This window comes from Daldinia childiae, assembly GCF_008694065.1.
Source record: "Daldinia childiae strain JS-1345 chromosome Unknown Scaffold2, whole genome shotgun sequence".
NCBI classification, from domain to species: domain Eukaryota; kingdom Fungi; phylum Ascomycota; class Sordariomycetes; order Xylariales; family Hypoxylaceae; genus Daldinia; species Daldinia childiae.
This window is the reverse complement of record NW_022984643.1, coordinates 4,718,064-4,741,132: the sequence shown is the minus strand read 5'-3', so window position 1 is coordinate 4,741,132 and position 23,069 is coordinate 4,718,064. Positions and strand designations below refer to the sequence as shown.

At 46.2% G+C, this 23,069-nt stretch overlaps 7 protein-coding genes across 8 annotated transcripts; 2 read left to right on the top strand and 5 right to left on the bottom strand.

Annotated features, from left to right (window-relative positions):
- Positions 1-1,395: 1,395 nt before the first annotated feature.
- Positions 1,396-3,673, top strand: GL218_02167 (putative spastin like protein spas-1; the record flags this gene model as incomplete). 2 transcript variants are annotated; one of them, XM_033578663.1, is made up of 3 exons in its annotated part: positions 1,396-1,813; positions 1,892-2,549; positions 2,617-3,673. In XM_033578663.1, 3 exons carry the CDS (start codon positions 1,396-1,398, stop codon positions 3,671-3,673), a joined length of 2,133 nt encoding a protein of 710 aa, XP_033439109.1. The 2 variants fall into 2 exon arrangements, with proteins under 2 accessions (XP_033439109.1, XP_033439108.1); XM_033578664.1 differs by having other exon boundaries at positions 1,696-1,813.
- A 244-nt stretch (positions 3,674-3,917) lies between these two features.
- Positions 3,918-6,928, bottom strand: GL218_02166 (Glucosidase 2 subunit alpha; the record flags this gene model as incomplete). Its single annotated transcript, XM_033578662.1, has 2 exons — positions 3,918-6,781; positions 6,838-6,928. The coding sequence occupies 2 exons, from the start codon at positions 6,926-6,928 to the stop codon at positions 3,918-3,920; spliced, it is 2,955 nt and encodes a 984-aa protein (XP_033439110.1).
- A 1,265-nt stretch (positions 6,929-8,193) lies between these two features.
- On the top strand, positions 8,194-9,051 carry GL218_02165 (Nucleoside diphosphate kinase; the record flags this gene model as incomplete). The annotated part of the gene is made up of 7 exons (XM_033578661.1): positions 8,194-8,210; positions 8,375-8,417; positions 8,471-8,528; positions 8,587-8,631; positions 8,685-8,750; positions 8,807-8,856; positions 8,908-9,051. 7 exons carry the CDS (start codon positions 8,194-8,196, stop codon positions 9,049-9,051), a joined length of 423 nt encoding a protein of 140 aa, XP_033439106.1.
- Positions 9,052-9,732: 681 nt separating this feature from the next.
- Positions 9,733-11,504, bottom strand: GL218_02164 (putative periplasmic binding ii protein; the record flags this gene model as incomplete). The annotated part of the gene is made up of 3 exons (XM_033578660.1): positions 9,733-10,178; positions 10,530-11,162; positions 11,237-11,504. 3 exons carry the CDS (start codon positions 11,502-11,504, stop codon positions 9,733-9,735), a joined length of 1,347 nt encoding a protein of 448 aa, XP_033439107.1.
- Positions 11,505-17,439: 5,935 nt separating this feature from the next.
- On the bottom strand, positions 17,440-18,231 carry GL218_02163 (uncharacterized protein; the record flags this gene model as incomplete). The annotated part of the gene is made up of 1 exon (XM_033578659.1): positions 17,440-18,231. One exon carries the CDS (start codon positions 18,229-18,231, stop codon positions 17,440-17,442), a length of 792 nt encoding a protein of 263 aa, XP_033439113.1.
- Positions 18,232-19,619: 1,388 nt separating this feature from the next.
- On the bottom strand, positions 19,620-19,838 carry GL218_02162 (uncharacterized protein; the record flags this gene model as incomplete). Its single annotated transcript, XM_033578658.1, has 1 exon — positions 19,620-19,838. One exon carries the CDS (start codon positions 19,836-19,838, stop codon positions 19,620-19,622), a length of 219 nt encoding a protein of 72 aa, XP_033439114.1.
- A 31-nt stretch (positions 19,839-19,869) lies between these two features.
- On the bottom strand, positions 19,870-21,138 carry GL218_02161 (uncharacterized protein; the record flags this gene model as incomplete). The annotated part of the gene is made up of 1 exon (XM_033578657.1): positions 19,870-21,138. The coding sequence occupies one exon, from the start codon at positions 21,136-21,138 to the stop codon at positions 19,870-19,872; it is 1,269 nt and encodes a 422-aa protein (XP_033439111.1).
- Between the last annotated feature and the right edge of the window lie 1,931 nt (positions 21,139-23,069).

Sequence of the window (23,069 nt, the reverse complement as noted above, 5' to 3'; positions counted from 1 at the left end):
ACTTTTTAGCTACGCCACACTAAGCTTTATCAAGCCACACCTAAGTACCATGTACGTGTGTATAAAAGGGGTAGAAGAAGTAATTACGGAGTGATATATAGGTAGGTATTCAATAGGCCATTCACAAATTTTTCGACCTAATTCCTAATTTCTGTAGCTTTTTCAGGGTAGCAAACTAGCATATGAGGAAGAGGATTACCCCATACATACGACAATTCTTCAAAAGAAGGGGCGTCGTCTAGGGATGTTACGGCCAATTCACATGATATGTCTTCCGACTTCTGACGATCATGGAGCCTCAATAGGCGGATGCGCCGAGGAGATGGTAGTTTCTCATACCCGTACTTAGTAGTCATGCCGAATGAAAGCTGACGTGACACATAATGCTCATCAAGAGCGCCTACTCCAAGTAAATAATCTCGACGAGGCTATAAGGCACATTTTCAACACTTGGAATAACTAGAAAGCTGAAGGGGCTGAGCTAATACTATAAAGTGTCTGCATGAGGCTAACTGATGAATCGCCTCAATTGATTGGAAACCTAGCAGCTGGGCAATTGTAGATGCATGGAGCTTCACCATTCTAAACACCAATCATAAAGAATGTGAGTGGCTAAGGCTCATGTAGGACTTAAAGACTTTAGTTTTAATGGTGCTTATGAATTAAGCATTTTATAGAATTGGATTAGGCATTCAACTAGGCTACAGCGCTTAAAAACTTAGTCTAGACAGATATGAAAGAAAATTTAGGGTCATTTATTCTCACAGCCCCGTTGGATGCCTCCATATAGAGGTCGGCTTCCGTATAGAAATGAGAAGAACGTAGCAAAGGGTTGAGAATTAGAGGACATTGAATTTTCATAAAGAATAATAATTTAAAGAAGTTTTGAGTCCTTTTATTTATGTTTTAATATAAGTTTTACTCTATTCATACAGTGGCCTAAGTTGCAACCTCGATTGTGCAACGACTTCACAGCAGTCAATTGAGAACTGATAATATTAGTACTCTAAGCAGTAGGAACATTAGCTTGCTACGATGGCTGGAGAAGATATTACGCAGCAAAATGCCCTTCCGGCTCAAGATAAGCCAAAAATAGAGGATTCCAAGAGCGAGTCCGCTACTACATCAGACGACTCGACAAATGGCATAATAACGCCCACCACTACAGAAGATGAAGTGATTCAGCCAGAATTACCCTCTTGGTTTAAAAGTTGCATTAAAACTTTCGAAGAACTAGCTGAATACGACATCCCATTAACTATCAGTGAGGCATCAAGCAATCAAGCACCCGAGACTGAAAGACCTGAGCATTATATGATCGATTCAGTGATGTACGAAAGTCTCTTTAATCTTGTGTCTCCTCAAGACACAAAAATACAACACGGAAACTCGGATATGGAGCTCCCTAGAAAGTTTTACCATGATGCTATGGCACTCCGGATGCCACACGCCTCGCATGGCCAACAGTTCCTGAATCTGGTGGTACAGCGCTTTGCGAGAGACATTGGAGCCGATATTATCACCTTAGAACTACACGATTTTGAGCACCTTACTACCTATTTTGCCACACTATCTGGTCGTTCCCTTCCCAATGGAATATCAACATTCAGAGATCTTTATTTCACAGAGCCTGAAGAATCGCCGGAGACGTCGAAATGGGATGAAAACCCAGATACTTCGATGTTAGATCTGGATATGACAAAATTAGAGTCAAAGGAAACAGAATCAGACAAACCTGAAGAACCTGAGCCTAAACAAGAAGCAAGAGAGAAGCTTCCATTTCCGTTCGCACAATTGTTTGCTTCGATATCTGGTAAGAGGAGTTCTTCACAGGTAGCTACCACAGAAAAGCAAGAACGTCCTATAATCATATTACTACCTGAAATCGCAGAAAACTTCTACAGGCCCCCTCGCAATATTTTGACGCATTTGAGAGATGCTGTCAAAGAAGCCAGAAGTCAAGGAAAGGATATTGCTGTTATCGCCCTTGATAACCAGGACGATCCAATATATGGTCGTTGGCCACCGCCACCTCCGTATGATAGCCAGTTCCTCTCTGATCTCGGGTCTAACCCAGTCAAGGCAGTGCAGATAATAGTGCCGATAAAAACGGATTTACAGACAAAGCTACTTGAAAAGGACTACAAGAAGTCGGTGCAGAAAGTTAACATTCGAAAACTGCAGAAGAAGATCCAAGAAGGAAAAAAAACCCTGTCTTTCTCGGGATTGTTGGAGCCACACGCTGATTGGGGACTCTCGGAGGAGAGTTTCGCCACAAAACGGCTCAATGACCCTCGCTTCAGGGATCGCGAAATTGAGTTAATGGTAAGTGCCCTAAGCGCCAATCTAGACATTGAAAATATCGAAAAAGTATTTGCGAGACTCAAGGTGCTAGACGAGTGGATGGAGGAGGAGAAGGAGAAGCCACCACCAGGACAATGGGACAGCTTCCACGAGGACGCACGGAAAGCCATTGAGACGATCAAAAATGATTCCTTCAAATATGAACACGAAAACACATTACTGGACTCTATTGTCAACTCCGGTAAGTATACGTGCTATATACAAAACCTTACTCCTAAGATACTAACAAAACATCTAGACACCGTCGAACAGAGCTGGAAAGACATCGAAGTCGACGAAGACACCCAAAGGCACAATCAAACAACTCGTAGACCTAGCCAGCTCCGACCCAAAGTCCCAATACGGTCTCTTACGAAAATCTCGCATTCGCGGCGCCCTGCTCTACGGCCCGCCAGGGACGGGAAAGACACAACTAGCCCGAGTCTTGGCGCACGAGTACAAAGCCGTAATGATACACGTATCCGCGGCAGAGCTTGAAAGCAAATGGGTAGGGGAATCAGAGAAGCTGATCAAGGCTCTCTTCAACCTCGGCTCGATGGTTGCCCCCAGTATTATATTTATCGACGAAGCCGATGCTCTGTTCCGGAAGCGTGGCACAGACGACCGGAGCTGGGAACGGAGCCGTCTCAATGAGTTGCTCAATCAGCAAGACGGGTTGAAAGCCTCCAAGATGCCGCCGTTCTTGCTGCTCGCGATGAACCATCCGAACGACCTAGACGACGCTGTCATGCGCCGTGTACCCGCGCGTTTATTCATCGGCTTGCCACCTCTCTCTGCTCGTGAGAAAATCTTCAGCATATTCCTCCGAGACGAGAAGGTAGACCCAAGCGTCAATCTCTCACATCTAGCCGGTCGCACCGCCGGCTTCACCGGGTCAGACATCAAGACGCTCTGCACCCAAGCAGCGCTTATCTGCCAAACCGAGCTCGACAAGTTGGACAAATCAAGCGAGATCCGGGTGCTCACCAAGGGGCACTTCGACGCTGCATTAGCTCGAACCGGTCCGACCGTTTCCGAAGGCGCCATCCAGCAGATCCGAGACTTCGCGAAGAAGTTCGACCCTTCTGCAGTTCAAAAGATGGACAGAGCAGGCAGAGACCAAAAAATCCCCGAACCACTAAAGGAAAACATTGCCGATCCGGGACTTGCAACGTTAGATGATATCTGGAGGAAGTATGACAGCATTTCAGGCAATAAGAGGCCTAAGATGAATGATTCTTTCGATAGATTTAGAAATCCATCTAGGAACGTGGGTTTTGAAGACGAGTTGCTCAAGTTTAAGCAACATGTTGGACGAAAAGATGCATGATCGAACGTGGTAGGACTTGTCGTGTAGGGGCAACTTGAAAGTAGCTAATACAGGTTAGATTTGTTAAACTTGGGTCAAGAAAGTCACTGCATTTGATGATAGCAGAATACAACAGGAATTTTTAATCGTAACAACCTTAGCGTCACCCATCGGAAGTATTCGTACAAATCTTTAGAAAATCCGTAACGGTTTCTAGTCATCATATTCGTCTCTATAGGTAATACCTACATTCATATCTAATCCTCTAAGCAAAAGTAATGGTCCAATCGGCGCCAATCCTAGAACCAACACGTCCTATAACCGCAAATGTGCCCCTATCACCGTCTGCCTTATGGTAAGTAAGCGGGACTGAGACTTTCTTGCCCTCAGACTCAACAGTTACTTCCGTTTTGCTAGCCCAAGACGAAGGTGCCCCGACGACGATGATCTTGTCGACGGCAACGTTGCGCATTCGCTTTAGCCAGCCTCCCTCCTTAATGCTCTTGGCATCACGGCCTTCCGCATCGGTAGAAGCAAGCGTCGAGCCCTCGAGCTTGAACTTGCGGTGGATATATTGCCCCTTTTCGTAATCGAAAGAGTCACCATCATCAACATACAATTCCCCTTCTGCTTCACCGTTCTTTCCAACGGCTACGACGAGGGTATAGTCGTCGAATTTCATCAGTTGGGAGGAACGTCGCGGGACGTCACGGCGGGGGAGGATGTGTCCACCTTGTATCAAAACAGGGATAGCTTCAAGGGGTGCATCCACGGTTAAGTGCTTGCCCTTGGTCGTAGGTAGCTTCTTGTAATTGAAATAGTCATAATAGACCTCACTATCTGGGATATAAATATCCGTAGAAATCTTGTCCTTCTCCACGATTGGCTTAACCAGGAGGCCTGTCGATCCAACAAAGAACTGGTCGTCAATGTCGAAGCCACCTTCTTCACTTGGATGAGTCCAATATAGAGGGCGTATGATGGGACTTCCGTCACGGTTGGCGTGATAAAATGCAGTATACCAAGCTGGAAGCAGACTATAACGAAGGCGAAGGGCGGAAGTAATGATAGACCGGTGTGGCTCTGCGAGCAGGAATGGCTCCCGACGCCGAGCATCAATATGAGCGTGTCCTCGGAAGAAGGGGTAAAAGGCACCGGCTTGGTACCAACGACTCTGTAGCTCTAGTTCTGGATTGCCGAAGAAACCACCGACGTCAGCGCCAGAGAAGGGAAATCCGGAGATTCCTTGAGCAAGGATCATAGGGATAGAGGCTCCAAGGTGTTCCCAGCTAGCCTGGTTGTCACCGGTCCACATAGCTCCAAGACGCTGAGAACCAGCGTAGAATGATCTAGTAAGTATGAATGGACGTCGTAGCTCGCCCTTCTTTCGGGAAAGGAGAGCCTCATATGTCGCATTGTGGAATGTCATTCCGTTGACGTTATGAACATCACGATGTTCCCAGTCACCGTGATGAAGGTTGTCCTTTGGCATGGTAACTTCGGGTCCATTAAACACGGATGGTTCATTCATATCATTCCAGATAAATGTATTCTCCATAGTACCCTTGAACGCATCATAGTTGAAGAGAGATGACCACCATTTGATGGCTGCAGGATTGAACGCATCGATCCAGTGAGAAGATCCAGGCCAACACCAGCCGTCAAAGTCATTCCCATCCTTATTCTTAACGGCTAGGCCCTTCGACTTGAGCTCATCAGACACATGATAGCCGCCCGCATTCTTGATATGCGGGTCAATGATGGTGACTAGTTTTCTTCCATGAGCATCCAAGTGCTTACCCATGGAAATCGGATCCTTGAACATATCGTTATCCCAAGTGAAGTACTTTTTATCATCGGTATACTCGATGTCCAGCCAAATGACATCATATGGGATGTTGTACCGATCCATCTTGCGGTCAACTTCCTTGACGTCGTCGTCCGAGACATAGTTCCACCGGCATTGGTGATACCCGAGGGAGAATTCCTGAGGTAATGCGGTAGTACCAGTAAGTTCGGCATAGTTCTTAGTTATGTCGTGGGGAGTTGGCCCAAGGAAAACGAAGACGTCCATCAAGCCGGCTTCTGAGATCCAATGAGTTTTAGTACTTGTTTTGGCACCAATTCCAAGAGCTAGGGGATTCGTGGATTCCTTAGCTTTGGTGATATCAATCCAAGTTTCGGCGGCATTGAGCCAGAAAACGCCAACCGTGGAGTCCTTTCGCTGAGCTTGCATGAAAGGGATTGCACCATACAAGGTCATTGGGCTGTCCAAGATGTACTCGAAGACATCGGCATTATACAGCCTGTATGGCTCCGCATAGTTGCCTTCGCCGCCACGCGTCTCCTTCAACGACAAGGGACCGGCGTGTTCTGGAATTCCATATACATGCTCGTAACCAAAAAAGGTGATATCAAGTGCAACACTCTCGGGGCCGCGGGGCTTGGAGTCAGTGTTCCCACCAAAGGCCTCGTCCCACCAAGTGCTCTCATCTTCTGACGGGGGTACTTCAGGAGTTTCTTCTTTCTTTTCTTCTTGTGATTCCTCTCCTTCTTTCTTTTCGGGTGTTGGTTTTTCGATCTTTGGTCGCCAATGCTCCAAGTTCATCAATCCTCGGTCGTTGAACTTGATTTGAGTAACACCATCCCGTTTAAAATCGATCGAATACGGCTCGTAGGTTATATCAGCCTCGAATGCAGAGTTGGGACCGTACTGGATCTTGATTCCAGTCTTGCTCTCGTGGGAAACTTTGGCATCCGTGTCGACATCCAAGCCACCTACAATAGCCCATTTTTCAGCTTCATTATATCTTTCTTTTCTGGCTTTGCTATTATGCCTGAGCTCGATGTCCTTTTCTTGCCTCTTCTGTTCGTCAACAGAGACACGTGCCGTACCCGACTTCAAGAAAGATACGGTGAGAGGGAGCCGAACAGTGTTTCCTTGCTCGTCGATAGTCTTTAGGATTGTGGCTTGGAATTGGCCATCTTTGAACGAGGCCAGCTCGGGAGAGATCTTATATGGTGCTTGCCATGAGGAACCCAGAGAAGCTGCATTATCAGCGTAATCCCTATTTCTCTTACAGAAGCCCGACTGGTGGCATTTCTTGAAATCGTTTTCCTTAACCGCCACTATTTCTAATTAGCTACCTTGGGGTTATTAGTTCAGTCCATGGCTAAATATTTACCTCCTGGTGTGAAAAGGGAGCATAGGACCGCAAGAAGGCACAAGAAAACCGGCCATCTTGAGGATAGACGACTTGTACCGGCACCGGCCATATTTGGTCCCTTGGCACGGCGTCCCTTATAAAGGTTATGAATGTAGAGAAAACCAGCAATAAGTATTAAATAAGAGATAGAAGTAAATAAAAGGATCTCATGGATATAGGGTCATGAGATTAGCTGTGAAATTGCTTGGCAGAATCGCAAGCAATTGTATTTAATTGATTTAATTGTGGGAGATCAAAGAAGTTGATGCTAGCTGTCCGTTCAAAAAGACAGCTCAATGCTACCTAGCATAGCTTGGGTACGGCTATTAGGTACAAGCTTCCCCGAATTTAACCAAACACTGGGGTTTATCACCCCCACTATTTTCACTGTATGCATTATCTCATTGAAAGCACCTCTGAGATCTATGTATCTAATCTCAAACAGCCTGATAAGCCACAATAGTAGCATTGGCTTCTCATCACTAGCCACACTACGGACAATATTGACCAATTGACCAATTTGTTTACTTAGAATACTCACAAAGTAGTGGTTTATTGTAGAAGATGCGGTCATATCCTTCACTTATTTTGTCATCATACTTTCTATGAGTTACGCAAGTGCACTAATTTTCTTTTAAGAAGTCCCAAGGGTCCTAGTTGTGATCATACATAGGTAACGGTTGCTTCTGTACACTCTCCATCTTCTCCCCTATTTCCTATTTAAACGCATCAAAAGAGTTGACCAATCATATCAGAAGTTGCTCTCACATGTGTATCGACCTGAATATTTTCAAGAACCACTGAAATAGTTAATTAACTGTCTACCTAGGTACTATCCTAGAAATAATACGGTAGTTGAGGAAAAGCAGAAGAGCACCTAACCCTACCTATTACCTAAAGGTATCCAAGATGTACAAGCCACAAGATGTTTCGAGACGCCACAAGGCCCCAGTCGCAGCTCCAGTTCCAGCTCCAGTTCCAAATGAGACCCACAGGGTTGAAAACCATAGCAATAGCAAACCCAATCGCGGGCAACAGCGACCGCCCAATGTTAGATTCTTAGGCCTAATACCCCACTATAGCCGTCACCCCACCCTCCATCTTTTCTTCACAATATTTGGAAGCGCCGTCCTCATATTTCTTTTATTCTTCCTTTTTCCCTGGAAGACTCAACCAGATCGTCAAGGTTGGACATTTAGGCAAAGCATCAAGCACGACTTAGACAACCTCAAGGGATCTTTTTCCCCTTCTATTTCAACGGTTACTACTACCACAACTCTTTACCAAACAGTACCTACCCCGCTATACGCTCAAGAAGCTGTACCGGAAGCCAAGATGTCGACTGAGCAGACGTGAGTTACCCTACTTCTTGCCCCTTTTTAATGGTATTAAATGTCGTGACATGAAATAAATCTAATATGATGTTTATAGTTTCATTGCTATCAAGCCTGATGGCGTCCAGGTACTTAATTCACCCATACGAAGCTCTCGAACACCTCCTAACCCTTAATTCTAGCGTGGCTTGTTGGCGCTATCATCTCTCGCTTCGAGAGCCGAGGGTGAGTAAAATAGCCCTATAATATTTTTAAATTACGATCTAACAGCGGAGTAGCTTCAAGCTTGTTGCCATCAAGCTGGTTACCCCGGCAAGGCCCACCTCGAGAAGCACTGTAAGCTGGTACCACACTACCAAAGCACAGCATTTGTGAGCTAACATAATCGTAACAGATGCCGATCTTAAGGACAAGCCCTTCTTCCCTGGTCTAATTGAGTGTATGTCATTATAGCAGCTATTTCGCTTTTTAACATAGCTAACCCGAGCTTAGACATGAACAGCGGCCCGATTGCCGCCATGGTCTGGGAGGGTCTTGATGCCGTCAAGACTGGCCGAAGTACGTCTAAATCCCTTATATCAGTGAACATATCAACGCTAACCGTTATTGTTCAGCTCTCCTCGGTGCCACCAACCCCCTCGCCTCTGCCCCCGGTACCATCCGTGTAAGTAAACAGAATTTTCATGGCATTCCAATCAAAACTAACAGTTTATAGGGTGACTTCGCTCTCCAGACCGGCCGCAACGTCTGCCACGGCTCCGACAGCGTCGAGAACGCCAAGAAGGAGATTGCCTTATGGTTCAGCGAGGGTGACGTCGTCAGCTGGGAAAGCGCCCAGGCTAAGTGGCTCTACGAGTAAGAAAACTACAAGTAGGAAAAATAATATGGTGGTAGAGATCCGCATGACGTGATAGTAGTTTGATCTAGCTTGGACAAGCGAAACAGACAAAACCATGTAGTCGGATCAGACAAAAAGTGCACATTGCAATAAACCAAGAATTATAGACGAATAAGGGCCTCTATCCGTGATATTATATTTGCATAATCGGATAGGAGTGGCTTTATTCTTAGCTACGCCTTTTCCACAAGGAGCGCCTTGCGGTTACGAACCCCCTAGCTAACCAAGGGGTCGCCCATAGACTGATTGCTATCCTAGGTATTAGCAACGCTTTTGTTATTGCGTAGGCTGCGGCAATTTGTATGCCAATCTTATACCCCTTTTCCGTATTCTCAGCTGTTACCGTGTCCTTGACCTTTCTCCAAGCCTTTGCACTCTTGCCCTTCCCAGCTCCATCCATATGTTCTTCACTCATAGAAATATCATTAACACCATCCTCACCTTTCCGCCTCCTCCAAGACCCAAACCAACTCCCCCCGCTCTTCCCCTTCTCCTTCTCCATCTCCGCCTTCAGCCTCCTCTCCAGCTTCTCCTCGCCCTCCCTCCCCCCATCCGCCTCATCCCCCAGCCCAAACCAGCCTTTCTTGCGGAACCAGCGCATATACCGCGCCAGTCCCTCCTCCGCCCACGCCGCCCACGGCCCTAGCACCATGCCGTCGGCACCCAGTCTGCGCGGTGGAAGCCGTATGCGAGTCCGAGCAATGGGATCGCGGCTGTTATCTCGTGTAGTACGAGGAACGCGGCTATATGCGAGAACGGCGCCGAGCGCAGTTTTTCAAGGTATGGCCGAAGACGCTTGGGGAGCCAGCGGCTTGTGCGTGCGAGGATGGCGTCGAAGCGTCGGGTTTGTCGGGCTTGGGACTCGGATGTTGGGTTGGGATCGGGAGATGGTTTGGTGGATTGGAAGCGTCTGCTTCGTGGGTGAGGTGTGGTTCGGATGCGCAGGGTGCGTATTGGTGTGGGAGGGTTTGAAGGTCGGGAGTGGGTGGAGAGGAAGCGGGCTTGTCGCAGCCAGCGGGCGTGGATGGTGGATGACATTTTAGACGCTCTCTGTTTAATTGTAACGCAGGTTTTGGAGAATATTAGATCTATATAAGTAAATTTATAGGTCCAATTGGTGTCCACGAGGAGAACAATCTTTCGTAGGGTGTAAGGAGAGAAATAGCTTTCCGTAGCTTTGGAAATTGTCGAGATGAAGCTTGATTTGGAGATATTTTAGATATCGAATTGCATGTGGAGAGCTGCAATGTGGGGCTAAGCAATGACGACTTCTATGTCGTATTGCGATCCTAAAGGCTTGGTACGATGTAATATCAAAATGTAGGTAGACAGGTAAATCATAAGCAAATAAGAATAAGGGGACAGTCTTCCCTTTTCAAAGACCTTGAATTCTTATTTTATATAAAAACGCCATAGGACTTATTGCGGGAATTGCGCACCTAATCCATTAGCCAGCATGCTCTCTGGCTGTAAACCTTTACCCTCGGCCAAAACCCCTGCTTTGCGCAAGATATTAACGCAGCTCTGGATAACCTTCAAGTCCACACCTTCTGTCTTGATGGCAAACTGTACTGTGCGCAACCACTCCCTCGCATCCGCCTCTGAATAATCAAGCTCGGTACTGATATACTTGACTGCCTCGTCATGATGTGAAGAGAAATAGTTGATGCCCTCATCTAGTTTCTTAAACAGATCTAGGAGTCGCTTATCCGGGTTTTTCTCCGGCAGCAGCGCCGTCGACGCCACAATCTTCCAGCTGCTCCAAGGCGTGTAGATCTCACCAACACGCCGGATCTCTCCGCTATCGTAGTACCGCTTCGACGTGAAGTGCTCCCACATGAAGAAGTCGGCTGTGCCGTCGTTAACCGCGTTCCGGAGATTCGCGAAATTCTGCAGCACTACGAAGTCTGAGTACGGCGATGCACCAGGCGTCAACCAGCCCTGCTGGTCGGCTAGTACATAGCCCATTACTTGGCTACCGGAACCGATGCGTGAGATACCAATCTTAGACCCCTTCAATGAGGCCACGGAAGTGATCTCAGGCCGTTTGGCGCCAGTCGAAATAGCCCAGCCTGTGCGTAAATGTTAATAAGTCTCACATAATTTATACAAGACACTATTATAGTCAGTTAGGGGGGTAGTTTACAGAGAGGGGTTTCAACATAAGTCCCGACGATGCGATAGCCGCCATCACCAGGCGTATCTTCCTTGCCAAGACCCGCAACCCAAGCTTCCGTCAAGCCAATACCGACATCGATTTCGCCGGACCGGATAGCTGTAATCATATGGCCCGTTCCGGAGGGGAACGGAATCAATGTAGCTGTAAGACCGAAGTGCTTCTGGGCAAAGTAGAGCGGCGTGGAAAAGTGCTCCGGCACGAAACCGATCCGGAGGGGTTGAGAAGACTCTGCCATGTTTGCTGTTCCGATTCAATATACCACCACGAAGTACTAGGTATTACAAATAAATGAGCAGCTAATTGTCAGTCCCGAAAAATTATTCGCTAGTTGAAAACAGGAAAATAAGATGCAATTGTTTAAGTTGAGAGACAAACCGCGCATAACGTTGACGTGCTTAATGCATTAATTACCTTAGGTACCTAGAAGGTAGATCGGCAATTACTCGCAGTTGCGGATATGCGCGGGACGGGATATTGCGGGGCAGTATAAAGCTTGTTCCGTCTTCTATGGCAAGTTATTAAGGTTAACCACTACCTATATTAGTCGGTACCTAATTTTATTCTTTTACAGTAACGAACAATTATGTTCCCATGCTTTAAATTTTTTTTTATATTTCTACCTATCCAAGAACTTGCTCTCTCGGTCTCTCATCAGTATAGGTTGGATTCAAAACTAACAGCCGTGTTTCGGTATCCATTAGTACATATAAAACACGGAGGTAGCTGTGGACTATCACTTTCGAGACGTCAGCATTCGTATCAAAAAAGTAGGGTCGGTTGAGCACTCTTTGGAACTACGTTGCTAGCTTCCGCCTTCGTTATTTGCCATTGTGACATTACTCTTCTAGGTTTGTTTATAGTAAATCAACGACTAGACGAAAGGTGAAGTTTTAGTAACAGTTTATATGTCATCATCTACTATTACTGTCGCTAAGTATCGCCAGGCTATAGCCTCCTTATGTTTAAGTCTCTACGCCATAAGTCGGTTTAGTGAGGCTGCCTTGAATTCAAGTTCTTCGCGTTTACAATTCCAGAGTAGGACTATAATGAGTCTGACTAGAACTAATTGAGTTATAGTATTTACCAGAAACCCAAAGATAGGAACGGTGCTCCTCCTTATATCATCTGTTTCCCATGTGCTCAGCCAGGCGAACCAGGTTGTGACAAAACCTTCGCCCATAAGAAGAACCGTGTACGACATAGATCAACAGTATGTAAAAACACGCGCGCACATCATAAACCGCTACCGGGCTTCAGATGTCGCTGTGCCATGGCCATTAAGCGCTGGTACCTGTTCAAGAAGCACCATGGGACATGTCAAGCATCACTTCAGAATCAAAATCTCTATATTTGCCAATGTAGTGCGTCATTCGACTGTATCGATTCTCTAGAAAAACACTACGCGGCTGAGATGGGAAAGGTTAGCGGGCCACGAAAAACTAACCGGGTTAAAGAAAGACAAAGGAACAATCGAGACAATGCAGAATGAAATACACATTGGAATCTTCTAATTAACACTGAGAAATATGGATTAATTAAGGACGTCCTCATACCCCCTTATACGAACCACTTCATCAAAATTTAGCTTTAAAGCTTGCACTCTTTAGTCTACCCTTTATACTATTTGTATTGTTAGTTATATTCCAAGGCTGTCGATTCAGTATTATTTACAACGTTAGTAGTCATGCCGTAGCATCATGGCACTCACTACTGATTTTTTCTACCATTTAATAGTGGTAATTGCTAGCTTATAAAACCAAATAAGAGAACATATATGACTCCAAAACTCCCCTTCTCATGGTTTTAAACTTGTAAATATAGAAAACCAATATCAACCTAATTTTGCCCTCAATTCTCAAGTGTAAGCATGATTCCACTCGAAGCTGCCAATTCCTGAATCAAGTCCCTACACGCTCTATGCCCGTTCTTCTCCGCGAGTTCTATTGCCTTGCGACATTGCTCAATAGGAAAGCCGCCGAGACTAACATTCCAGAGAAACTGGATCATATCTATCCGGCCCTTCTCGGCAGCGCCCTCCAGAGGCCATCGTCCATGAAACATAGATGGAGGATCATATAAATTAGCACCCCGATCAATAAGAAGTGCAGCAATATTGCAGTTCCCACCTATAGCCGCGAGCTGTAGAGCCGTACCACCACCACATGTTGAGGGCTTCCCGTTAACATCTGCGCCATTCCGAAGCAATAATTCAGTTACGTCAAGATCCGCACATTCTGCTGCGGTTTGTAATGGGGTGCGTTTTATCCCATGAGTAGCTCCTTTGTTAATATCAGCGCCGCGATCTAAAAGAAATTGTACCAAATTCTTATTTCCCGCCATAATTGCCCGAATAAGTGGCGTGATATTAGCTAGTCTCCCAGACCTATCGAAATGACCTTGTCCGAGTTGGTTGGGGTTACAACCTGCGTCGAGGAGTCTTGCCGTAAACGTAAATTGAGAACAACAGCTTGCCGCATCGGCTTTGACAGCTACTGCTAAGGGATTATAGTTGTATGAATTTGTCTGCTTTAAATCAATAGCTCTGCAGGCAAGAAGAATATCCAATGATTCTAGATCATTGCGCTGAATCGCACTCACAACACAGCGTGTTCCAAACCCAGGGATGCTTTCTTGGGTAGATGGAACATATGCCAAAAGTGTTCGTAGCATATTTGGTTGTCCTTTTGTGGCACCCAATAGCATATTAATAGAGGTCATATTTAGTCCCAATCTAGGGATAGGGCGAAGTATTGAGTCGTAACCCCGCTTGACCGCTATCCTCAGACCTGTTGTTAAGATATTGTTGGACAGGAGGTTGTGCTGACAAAAGAAATCCAGTACCTCCAGAGATTCCGATCCTAAAGCATCAATAATAAATTGTGGATCACCGGAAACGAATTGAAACCCCGGGAATGTTAACAATATATCAGATAGGAGCGGCATATTCCACTTATATAAGTCGACCATGAACTTAATATGTTCGGACACGCCATTACCACTAATACGAATTCCTGAGTCAAGTAAAAGTCGAATTATATCTCCTCGTCTATTTTTCGTTGCCTCTGATAGTGCATTGATGGCGGCTTCCTTGTTGATCCCAGTAGTGATAGATAACAATTTTCTGATATACACGATGTTTCCCACTCTGGATGCAGCGCAAATCGCAGTATCGAGCCGCGAAGGTACATCAGAATGATAGCTTGTGGTCGCATTGTTAAGGTGCTGTAGAGCGCCTTCATTTTCAAGGCTCTTCACGAGTAACTCATCCCCTCCGTCTATTGCTTCGGCCAGTGGTGTTGTATAATCCGAAAACCGAGGTTCCCCTGAACTGATCGGTTTGTTAATTAGTTCAGAAGGTGCCTGGCAGATAGCGGGCTTTTGAGCTAGGATAAATTCGATAAGTCTTTTGTTGCCTCCTCTAATTGCTGCGCTTAGGATCTGCGTTGAAGACTTAGCATGCTGAAAAAGGTGTTGAACAAGTTGGATGCTGCCTTGCTTAGCGGCAGTAATGATTGCCCAATGAATCTCGTCCTGGTGACTTGGACACTTATACCCGGTTTGCTCGTAACTGGACATGATCTTAGAAACAATTTCCAAGGCGTCCCCAGTTGGAAGCTTCCGGATGATAATAGGCAGGATACCTCTGGAAATAACCTCCGAGTGATCAGACGGTACGAGTTTAGATATAAGCCTCTTAGCAAGATCCATTTTGACGTACCTCTCAAGAGAGAGGTGGACCAAGGAAGGAGATACCCTTATTCCAGCGTCTACTAAAGTGTCCACGGTTTCCAAGTACTCAGGAAGGAATACACGGTCGCTCCTGTTCTCGATGCAGCATCCACCTGGGCCTACTCTGTATTTCGGTACATATATCAAACATCCTAGAGCTCGCCTCCAGTCGACGTCATCTTCCTCAGATATATCGAGTAATGTTAGGTTAACATCTGGCTTAAAGCGGAGTAATTCGTGGATTACTTTCAGCTCTTCTAGCTCACAGGCCCGCTCTAGGGGTGTATACTGTTTGTTATCAACGAAGCAGAATGTCTTATCAACATCTACTAAACGTCTTTGCAGAAAGAATCTAATCGCTTGGTGATTCCCCGCTTCTATTGATGCTCGAAATAAATTTTCGGCAAGTCCTTTTGCAAAATGCTCTGGGATACCTTGGAACCAGCGTGATAATAGGGAACTAACATTGCTATGTTGGTCGAGAAACCTAAATACTAGTTCGAGAGGTATATCATCTAGACCAACAAATCCATTGGCGATTGAGAATAAAAGAATCCGATGCAGTTCAACCTCGAGCATTTCTTCCGAAGGCCGAGCTAAGCTACTATGTCCGAGTCCCTGTTGAGTCTTAGGTAGAAGGGATTTTAATTTTCGTAACGTAAACCATGCTTGGCTGGTATTCCGAGCAAGAGTGTTCCCGTTGGTTTCCGACATAGCAGTAGCAACTTCAACAACAAATTTTGTTACTAAAGTCTGGGTTCCAACCAATAACGTAGAGTCCTGCCATGGAGATGGGTATAAAGCTAAAACAAGGCGTTCTGATGCCGAGTCCTGTTCGAACCGCTCAAATGGCAAGTTGTTTATGCATAGTTTCCCAAGAGAAAACTGACCTAGGGAGTCTAGCCACATGGGAGAGGTTGCCATCTCGACGCCTGGAGATATGATATCTTCATTGAATTCATACTGAACCAAGTCCTGCGCGACCTGAGGTTCGGGTCCATCAATTAAAGGATCCGTAGGATGTGGAGGGTTTTCGTCCTCGTTAGATGCTGACCAACTATCAGACATAAATTTGGGAGCACGGAACGAGAATAACCATGGAGAACCACTCGACAAGTTCCGGGGATGTTGGTGGTCCAGGTCGTTATCATATACAGGCCTAGCTCGATTGACCTCGTTGCCGATGATCATCTCTTGGGCAACGAACTCAACTGCCTTATCAGGGCTACTTTGTTGAGTTGAACTTGTATATGGACACCATTCACCGCTTGAATTTTGAACTTCGACAAAGACATCACCGGTCTTGTGGCCAGCTGACGCGTCAGACAAGTCCGTTTCCACTCTGCGACGCTTTCCAAGGCGAGTTTCTCTATTGCAGTGGCGTCTTGCCCGGTCAACTCTATTCATTGACACGGGGTGACCTGAAATAACAACCCTAGATCGAATATCCCGAGACGATAAGCGGTCGATTATTTCGAAGATTCCCTCCCATTCATGAATTTTCAAGTTCTTACGAGCATTCCAAACTCTGAATTGAGCCTCATACTGTGAAACACTAAGGAGGGAATTAGCTTAGCCACGATATTAGAAGATATAGGCGTACGTGGCAGAAAATCCATGATCCCTATCCATGGTTTGGACTAAATCATTAACGGAGAGATCAGAAGTCAGAAAAAGGTTCAGGATCGTCTCTCTATGACGACCCCAATGGTTTTGGGGAACCTTGCGTGTCTTGGTAGCCATATTAACAGACGATAAGTATGAGTATAGAATGAATATTGATATCTCGTCTGGAAGAATTAAACTGACTTTCTATCAAGGATAAGGCGGGGAATGAAGAGATATCAATCTTTATACAACTAAGAAGGTATGGATGCTATATCTACCATATCATGCTATTAGATATCTATATTGAAGCCCCTTACCTTAATAACAGCTCAACCCGATCCGGGTTTGTCAGTTAAGGCTACAAGATGCGTGTTACGACAAGGCTCCAGGTTTCGTTATCCAGGCTTTGATGGCCAGGTTTTGACACCGAACATTCTTGGTCTTCACATGCATTATTACCTCCATCCAATCATCTACACCCCATCCTGCATAGCAGCAGCAGGCTCTAGTGCTTAGGTTGAGGATATGCGGTAAGGCTCTGGTCGGCTCTTGTATCCTCAATTATGATACGCTTTTTCGTTCGTAGTCTTTGATTGAATTTTTGAAATATAAACTCGGTTCATAATATTGATAATGATAAGGATATTTGTAAATAGACGTCAACAATCAACAGGGTATCTCTTCGTAATCATGCTGAATATAGGACCAACTCCTACCGCATCGTAAAGGCTGCCACACCCTTGTCGGCCAACCTGCCGATGACCCCCAACCTGCACGCGGCATCCAGTCGGCGTTATGACGACATCAAATCCCACGCCCGACTCACATGGCTCCTAGAAATGCACACCACCTGCATGAGCTACCCAATTTGAAGCCACTCCTACCAGAAATAAAACAAATAAGTTGGGTGACATTCCAACACACCCATTACTATCATTTTGGGGATCGACAACTTGTCCTGACGAGGCTACAACAGTTTGTCCTGAAGGATATCTGATATTATAGACCGGAGCTGACGTTAAAGTAGCAGGGTCTCCAAGCGTACTCGGGCAGCTTGCCTGATTAGCAGCCGGCCAATCCAACGTGCACACCTCGTCGTGGCCCCAAGCGCACGTGGAGTCAAGAATATTAAATAGAAGATAATTCTTCGCAACCCAGCTATCGGGACGCGCGAGACAACTAGCCAAGAAATTCATGCTATTCGCGGCGCTAAGAGGGAGCTTGCCTCCGTCGGTGTGGATCAGATCCGCGCACTCCGAAGCATCCACATCTGCGAAGTTCATAGCGACGGCGCCGCCAGCCGTGGGCTTCTCGGTCGCCGAGAAGCCGGTGTAGAGATAATTCCAGGCATCGTAGCTAATATCATGCGCGCCCTGAGACCGATCCACGCGCAGCAGCTTCACAGACCGGTCCTCGTAGCTCAGCGAGATGCAGATGTTGTCGCAGTCGACTGCGCCTGGCCAATAGGCTATGCGATTGGTGTTTACTTTGCACCCCAGCACTCCGACCGAGGAGGAATAACTGTCATGAGGCGTCGCCCAGACGGCGCCACTGCTGCTGCCGTCCTGCGCGGCGACGCGCGATGCCGTCCATACGGATAGCAAGAACGCGAATATGCGGCGCATTGTTATAGGAAATGAGCGACTGGACAAAAACAAGAGAATAACGTATATATTAAGGAAGGTTAATTAATGAGTGACTGGCCACCACGCGCGCGCTTCTGCGGCGGTAGCTAAGCTCTAGTAGTAAACCGACATCAAGCCGCAAAGCAATTGAAGCGATTGAATATCGTGAGGGCAGAGAAGCGCCTAAAACTCGCGATGTTCTCGTCGCTCCCTCGTAAGATTTCAATTAAATGAAATGCCGTATCCGGTTAGTTCCCGATGTTACATTAAAATGCTTGCTTTATGGGCTTGGACCCCTTTTTCCGGCCGTAGTTGAAGATCATTGGTTGAGAACTCAGGGTCTTATCTTAGTCGTTATTTAATGCTTGCTATCACATCTTATTCAGTTCTTTTATACAGTAACATTTAATTATGCCACGTTCTACGTACATATGTACGAAGTACTTAGGGATGTATGTATAAGCGAGCACATCAGCTTAGTCCTACGCATTTCATTACCTATTCTATACGAGGCTCACAATCAGCAGTCCATCAATGCAACATGACTGCATAGCTCTAAAAATCAACGTATCTACATCATATTAACATTTCAATAGATCATATCACGTTTCATTTCACGGATCAAGTTTTTGGATTTTCAAGTATCAGGTTGTGAATTTTTACAGTGAGCACAAGTAGGTATATAGAAAATATTTGTATTACTATGGCAAATGGTGGGTTTCTATCATGTTAGTAGAGGTAGGTTAGTTTCCACGTCGACAAATCCCCTTGTAACATCAAGATCAATGTAACCATCTATAATCCAATCTCTTCCTGAAGTACCATTTTTAGTCTAATGTTGATTGGTACGAAGTAAAGTTAAAGGTTCTGTTTAGTATAGGATAGTCAGTCAAGATAATACAAGTTTAACAAGTTTTTAAGTTAGGTCGAAGAAATAGTTCGGTTCTCGAAGCATGCACAGCGAAAGTCTGTTTGGCGATGGCGTAGTCATGCACAAGCGATCGATAGGCTTAACAAATGCTGAAAGCGGCGATGAGGCCCAATAAATGTCGGCAACACGGAGCTAAGAACGAGGGGAACCGGGGGGGGGGGGGGGGGGGGGGGGGGGGTTGTTAGAAACAAAGCACCATATTCTCCTCTCACAAGCCGCGCGCATAAAGCTGGTAAAAGATTTCGAGAAATTTCTAAATATCTTTCCAGGAATTGTCAGTCTTCCAATATCTCTAAGTTCGTCTTGAGTTCGTTAGTCAATGCTGCTGAATACGATACGATGGTCGTAAAGCTCTAGATATCACAAAAAAAAAGAAAAAAGAAATCATCAAGATCCGATCCAAAAACGCCTCCCCACCAAAAAATTCCCACTTAAATCCCAAATGATATCATCCAAATCAAATGATCGCAGCTGTGTCGGCTCCATCGCCGTGTAGAACAGGGTTGATCCGGTCATCGAAGTGCATCTTGAAGTCATCTCCCAGTTGCTTCCTTAGCGCTGTTTGAACTGCTTCCAGAACATTGGGGAAGACGCCAAAGTTGGCTGGGTTGTTCTCGTCATTCTCGCCGCCTTGGAACACACCAGTGCGGACGAGGCATGTGTTCCATCCGTACATGTTGCCACCGATGATGTCAGAAGCTGGGTTGTCACCGATCATGTAGATGTTTTCTGGAAGCTTCCTCGCCGTGGAGTTGCTCCATCCACGAGGTGAGAACTTCATCGGCGTACTTGTATGTAGCAGTTTCGGGCTTTCCGTAAACGACACGCTCAAGGTCGATTCCGGTCAGGGCTCGGTACATGGCCTCAAGACCGATACGGAATGCACCCTGAGACATACGGGGTGTCCAGTGCTCGGTGGGGCACAACATGTCACCCTGCGAGAAGTAGATAGGGACGCGTTGAGAGAGAGGGTCCTTAGCCATAGTACCTAGACGACCATTCTCGGATCGTAGTACATCCATGATGATTTGCATGTCAGTCGCGTAGTCTCGAGAGTCAGAGAAGACCAGGATAGCCTCGATGTTAGTCTTAGTGAAGTCTCGTGGCCGAGAAGATGCTCGCTCCTCGGGTGTGAAAACACGGTAAGGTGCGATAGACTGGTCCCAGGCAACAATGTCGTTGGGAACAACGATGTCCTTGAAGCCGTATTGCTCGGCAACTTCACGGCACTTGTAGCCCTCACCACCAACAACTAGGACGGTGTTGTAGTATTCAGCAAGAGCGCTCATAGGAGTGTGCGATTGAATAAATTGTTCTGTGTCGACGGGGTTGTGTAGAATCTTGGCGAGCTGTTCGCAACGAGCCTTCTCAGGCTTTCCGGATCCGTTAGTTAAGAAGATGTGAGGAATCTTGATGCCGAGTTCGTTGTCACCGTTCAAGATATCCAGAGCACGACGGCCCTCAGGAATGAGACGGTCACCGTGGACAAGGACACCATCGATGTCGAAAGCGAAAGCCATGTTCTTAGCCTTCTTTACCTTCTCGACTTCGACGCTCTGAACTTGGGAAGCTAGGATAGCACGAGAGGGCTGGATAGGTGGCATGCCCGGGCGTGTTGGGCGGCCGAGAGACTCATCACCATCGGGGTAGTGAACCGACGATAGTCGTGATTGTCTCTTAGATCGGGGGATGGGAAGAGCTGTGCCGAAAGAGTTACGAGAGCCTCTTCTCTCCTTCATAGAGGGAGACATGCTTAAGTTGTGCATGTACTTTGCTGCTTCAGAGACGGACGATCTCGAGGCGGGAACCTCGATAGGTCCATCACCATCATCTCCAGGAATGGGCAGAGAGTTTGACTCTGTGCCATTGCCGTTAGAGTGTCCGTTGGCATTGCCATTGGAGTTGGCTGTAGAAGCAGCCTTCTTGTCCTGCATCTCAGTGGCTTGGGCAATATCGTAATCTTCGAACATAGGCATCTTGAATGTAGTCTCAGCTAGCGTGCTGCTTCAAAAAAAAGGTACGATAGTCAGGTATGTTGAAGTGGAAGTAGAAGAAGGTTTAAGCATATGGAACAAAGAGAAGTTTGCTATCTATGACGGGAGGGTCGCGTTATATCTAGTCATCGGCTCACCCATGATGCTTATCATTCACCGTACTATCACATATAGCTCGCACTCTTCAACGACGGCGCAAAGTCCGGCTCTGCCCGTACCCTCCACAACGTAGCTACGTTTCGTACCATTAGACAAGGAATACATTTCCCGGTACATTATCGAGGTATGCTGTCAAGGTACGTTGTCAAAGCACGGTACGTTATCAACAAAGAGCCGAAAAGGATGATGGATGATGGATGATGTCTTGCTAGGGCTGGGTACCTATCTACGGTATCCGCCGCCACGATGGAGCCTGTCTCTAAGCGGTCCCTTAAGCGGTCCCTTGCATAGTTGCATAGGCTGCAGCTTGATGAAACGGTCGCGTAAACTAGTTACGATGTTTTCATAGTTTTCATAGTTTCCATGGTTTTTAGGCCTATTAACGTTGAGTTTCACGTTAGGAAACGTGGGTAAAGGCAGTTTATTCTTAGCCGTTTTATTTGTTATCAAGGTTATCAGGATATATTCAGGGTTTAATTACGGACTGGTATGAGGTATGTAGATTGGTAGACTAGTAGACTGGTATGTAAGTACCTAGGGGTCGCAGGGTCGTCGTCTAGTGCTGCCAATATACTACCGGTGTGTTGCCAGTGCTGCCAGTGTGATGCATGTCCAGCAAACACGCGGCCAACCGAATTAACAGGGAACCAGTAAAGATTAAATGTCAGTCCGAAAAGGAGCCGCAGAACCAGCGAATTGTATTCCGGATCCACACGGCCCACGTACGGTACCCGCTGTCATGCCTCACGCTGACATCATTCCGGGTCCGCTGCGCTCCGCTGTGTATCCGCTACAGATCCGCCCCTTGAGTCGGAAGGTGGGTACGGCGACCTGCAGGGTTTTCTAGGGTTTTCTAGCGCCTTGCCTCATCTTTGCCATTCTTGGATGTTACCCACATAACAGCCTACAGCTTACAGATCTGTGGTGTTCCAATACTTGTATTGGTGTCAGCTAACGATTTGATAGGTGACGCCACAGACGCCAGATAATGTACACCAATACTAAACCATAATCTTTTATAGGTTCTTTTTTTATAAGGCAGGTCCCTGACCGCTCTCAGCTTGCATTCCTATACTACCCTAAACCTATCCCAACTTGCATTAGGGGGGACCCATGGATCTTCCCTCTTACATTAGTTACATTAGTTACATTGTTAGTACATAACCTATGTTGTCCAACCGATACCAGGCCGATAAAGCCGGTCAAAGCATCAATATTTGGAACAGGCAATTGCAGACGAGCCGTTTGCATTTGTAGTAAAAACCCTGGTATGCTACCCGAACCCATTCTTTTTTATCACATATTTATCACAAGTATTGCAAGTATTGCAAGTATTGCAAGTATCACAAGTATCAGAAGTATATAGAATGTACCAACTTATTATCAACTTACTGTGACCCACTTCACATGTCATTGATGGATACATTTGTATCAAAAAGGTAACCAAAGTCAAAACTGAGTGGTGGTTTTTGCTGACGAGTTGCCAACTGTCGCTGCAAACAACTGGATCCCAAGTTGATGATCAGCGATCAGGCTGATAATTGAAACCGACGGCTTCTATCAAACGCAAAAAACTTTTTCTTTTCCGCTGAGTCAAGGGTGGTAACAGCCAAGCGAGTTGCCGGGAATGATGCAATAGTGCAGCATCGGTGGTTAGACATTCATACGTCCACATACATCTATACATCCATTTATACATACATCCATATGTACATCCATACATCCATACATCCATACGTCCATACGTCCATTCA